Source organism: Morone saxatilis, unplaced genomic scaffold (genome assembly GCF_004916995.1).
Source record: "Morone saxatilis isolate NCDOM2014 unplaced genomic scaffold, NCSU_SB_2.0 Contig3, whole genome shotgun sequence".
In the NCBI taxonomy this organism is placed as follows: Eukaryota; Metazoa; Chordata; class Actinopteri; family Moronidae; genus Morone; species Morone saxatilis.
This window is the reverse complement of record NW_023339873.1, coordinates 241,453-243,832: the sequence shown is the minus strand read 5'-3', so window position 1 is coordinate 243,832 and position 2,380 is coordinate 241,453. Positions and strand designations below refer to the sequence as shown.

Genomic DNA, 2,380 nt, shown 5'->3' with positions numbered 1-2,380 from the left:
GTGGACTCTGATGGACTGTGGTGGTTTGAGGTCTGAACTGTATTTATATTAAATAACTAAAGTAAACAAACTCTGGAATGGTCCCTTCAACTCTTCGTCCTCTCTCCTCCTCCTCGTCTCTGACAGCGTTGCTATGGAAACCCGAACAGCTGACGTCATCCGGTGTAACATCTGTTGTGTGATTTCATCCATTAACTTAATAAACATGTTCAGACACTGACGCAGCGTCGGGTTATTGATCGGGTTGCTGTTATTATCAAACTCAGGATGGCGTCATTAAACTGTTGTTAACAGCGCCCCCGGTGGCTGATCGGTGAACTGCAGCTCAACCATGAATATATTACAATCATATTCTTGTTGTATTGATCTCAACTAATATAATATTCAGGTATGTTTTCATTAGTGTTTAATTACCTGAACATAAGAGCAATTGTGTTTCCATTACTTTAGATCATAAAGTATTAAAGTTTCCTTCTGGAAAACCTGGAAATTTAGAGACTAGTTATGGAAACACACAAACATCCTGGAAATAATCTCTGTTGTTCTGGAAAGAGTGATAGTATTTTAGCCTGTGCTGTGGCCACGTTACAGTGAGAGAAATGGGCTGATGGTTATGTGTTTATGTGACAAACATCTAATCTTTACATTATTAAGAATTATTAGTAAATGAAATGCTAAGATACACAGCATTACAATTGATTATATTTTTATAATGATATTTATGTTATTCATTTATGTGACCTTCATTCTGCAGTGTGTTGATTCAGTGAAACATTCATTCATGTTCTTAAGGCGACTCCTCACTGATCTGTTTCTACTTTTACTGCACTGTAAAAGAAAAGTTGAATTTTAAGGTGAACGTCTTCACTAAATTTAAAGTTTTAAGTCAAACTTTTAGATTTTAAATATATTTAAAATGTTTGGCTGAACTCTAATCTGTAGTTGAAATAATTCATTAATAAAAAACTTCATTATTTGAGTTTTCAAAACAAAAAAATCTGTATTTTATATTTTTTACAGTCACTATTTGGGTGCTTGAAAATCCTATATATAGTATAGTATACTACTATAATAGTTGCAACTGAAAATATTAAATGATTATTGATTGATTATTTGTAAAACTTAAAAGAGTATCATTAGATAGTTTTTTTTTAAACGAGTTTGACTTAAAATTGAAAAATGTGGTGAAGAAAGCGGAACTTTTGAAGGTTTTTTCAACTTTCAGCTGTCAATCATGACGTGTAACTCCCTTTTTATATCTTTAAATAAGTGATGATGAATCCTGCAGTCAGCCACCAGGGGCAGATAGAGCCCACTGTACATCTGTCGGCACACCGCTAAAGCTAACGTCACAATAACAGCAGACAAACAGACCTCCACCTTTGTTTGTGTTTATTTACAGTCAATATCCAGGAATAAACATCGGTCCAGACTGAGCTCGGATCAGTTTGAAACTCACTGAGGTAGAAACATGTTTCACATTTACATCAACAGGAAGTAAACGTCTTTCCATCAGATTATTTCACAATAAAAGTCAAACAAACAAACTTCACATTAAAACCTTGTATCTCCAGGTCTGTGACTTCAGTCTCCTCAGGGTCCTAAAGCCTGTCGGACAGATGGACAGCAGTATTGATCGCTGATCAGTTATCAGTCTGTTTGTCTTTATTTACATTTTATTTACATCATCAATACGGCGTCCAATCACAGCAGTCCTGAGTGTGTTGCCATGGTGACAGTCACTGCCAGCTGTGCAGCTGCAGGAAGTCAGGCAGCGCAGCGATTCCATCCGGGCCGGACCGCGCCAAACACCTGAGCGCCTGCAGCAAGAGGGGGGGCGGGGCTAGACCGCACAGCCAGCTGAAGACTTCATTTCCCAGCAGGCTTTGCCAGCGCTGTGGCTCCTCCTGCAGGTGGCGCAGCGCAGGCGGTTTGGGCAGGTAGAGCAGCAGGAAGTCGAGGCAGCGCTGCGCGTGGCGTCGCTCTGTGACGTCGGAGGAGACGAGTCGCTGCAGCGCGGCGTCGAGGCCGTCGGGCTGCGCGCCGTGAGCCAGCAGCAGCAGCAGACAGTCGGGGCGCGACAGCTCCACCGCCAGCTCCACCGCCGTCTTACCCGAGTCCGCCACATGTGAGCAGCCACCGCAGCCGTCCAGGTAGTCCCGCTGCCCGCCCTGCACGTCACAGTCCTTCAGTGCCTCCACCATCATGCTGAGGATCGACACCCGGTTGTAGCGAACCGCCACCGACAGGTGCGGCGAACTGCTGCTGCGGTGGCAGCAGAAGCTGCAGCGCGACGCTCTGAGCGCGCTCACCGAGTACCTGCCGAGCAGGTAGCGCGCGTAGTCCCGGTGGTCGTGTACTAGCGCGTACAGCAGCGCCT

The 2,380-nt window shown here is 43.9% G+C and overlaps 1 protein-coding gene across 1 annotated transcript in view; it reads right to left on the bottom strand.

The window, feature by feature from the left end:
* Positions 1-1,375: 1,375 nt before the first annotated feature.
* Positions 1,376-2,380, bottom strand: part of LOC118336845 (ankyrin repeat domain-containing protein 9-like) — a 2,131-nt gene continuing 1,126 nt past the window's right edge. The window contains exon 3 of the mRNA XM_035673595.1: positions 1,376-2,378. Within this exon, the coding sequence (XP_035529488.1) occupies positions 1,740-2,378 (639 nt within the window). The 3' untranslated portion in view covers positions 1,376-1,739. The remainder of the gene's footprint in view (positions 2,379-2,380) is intronic.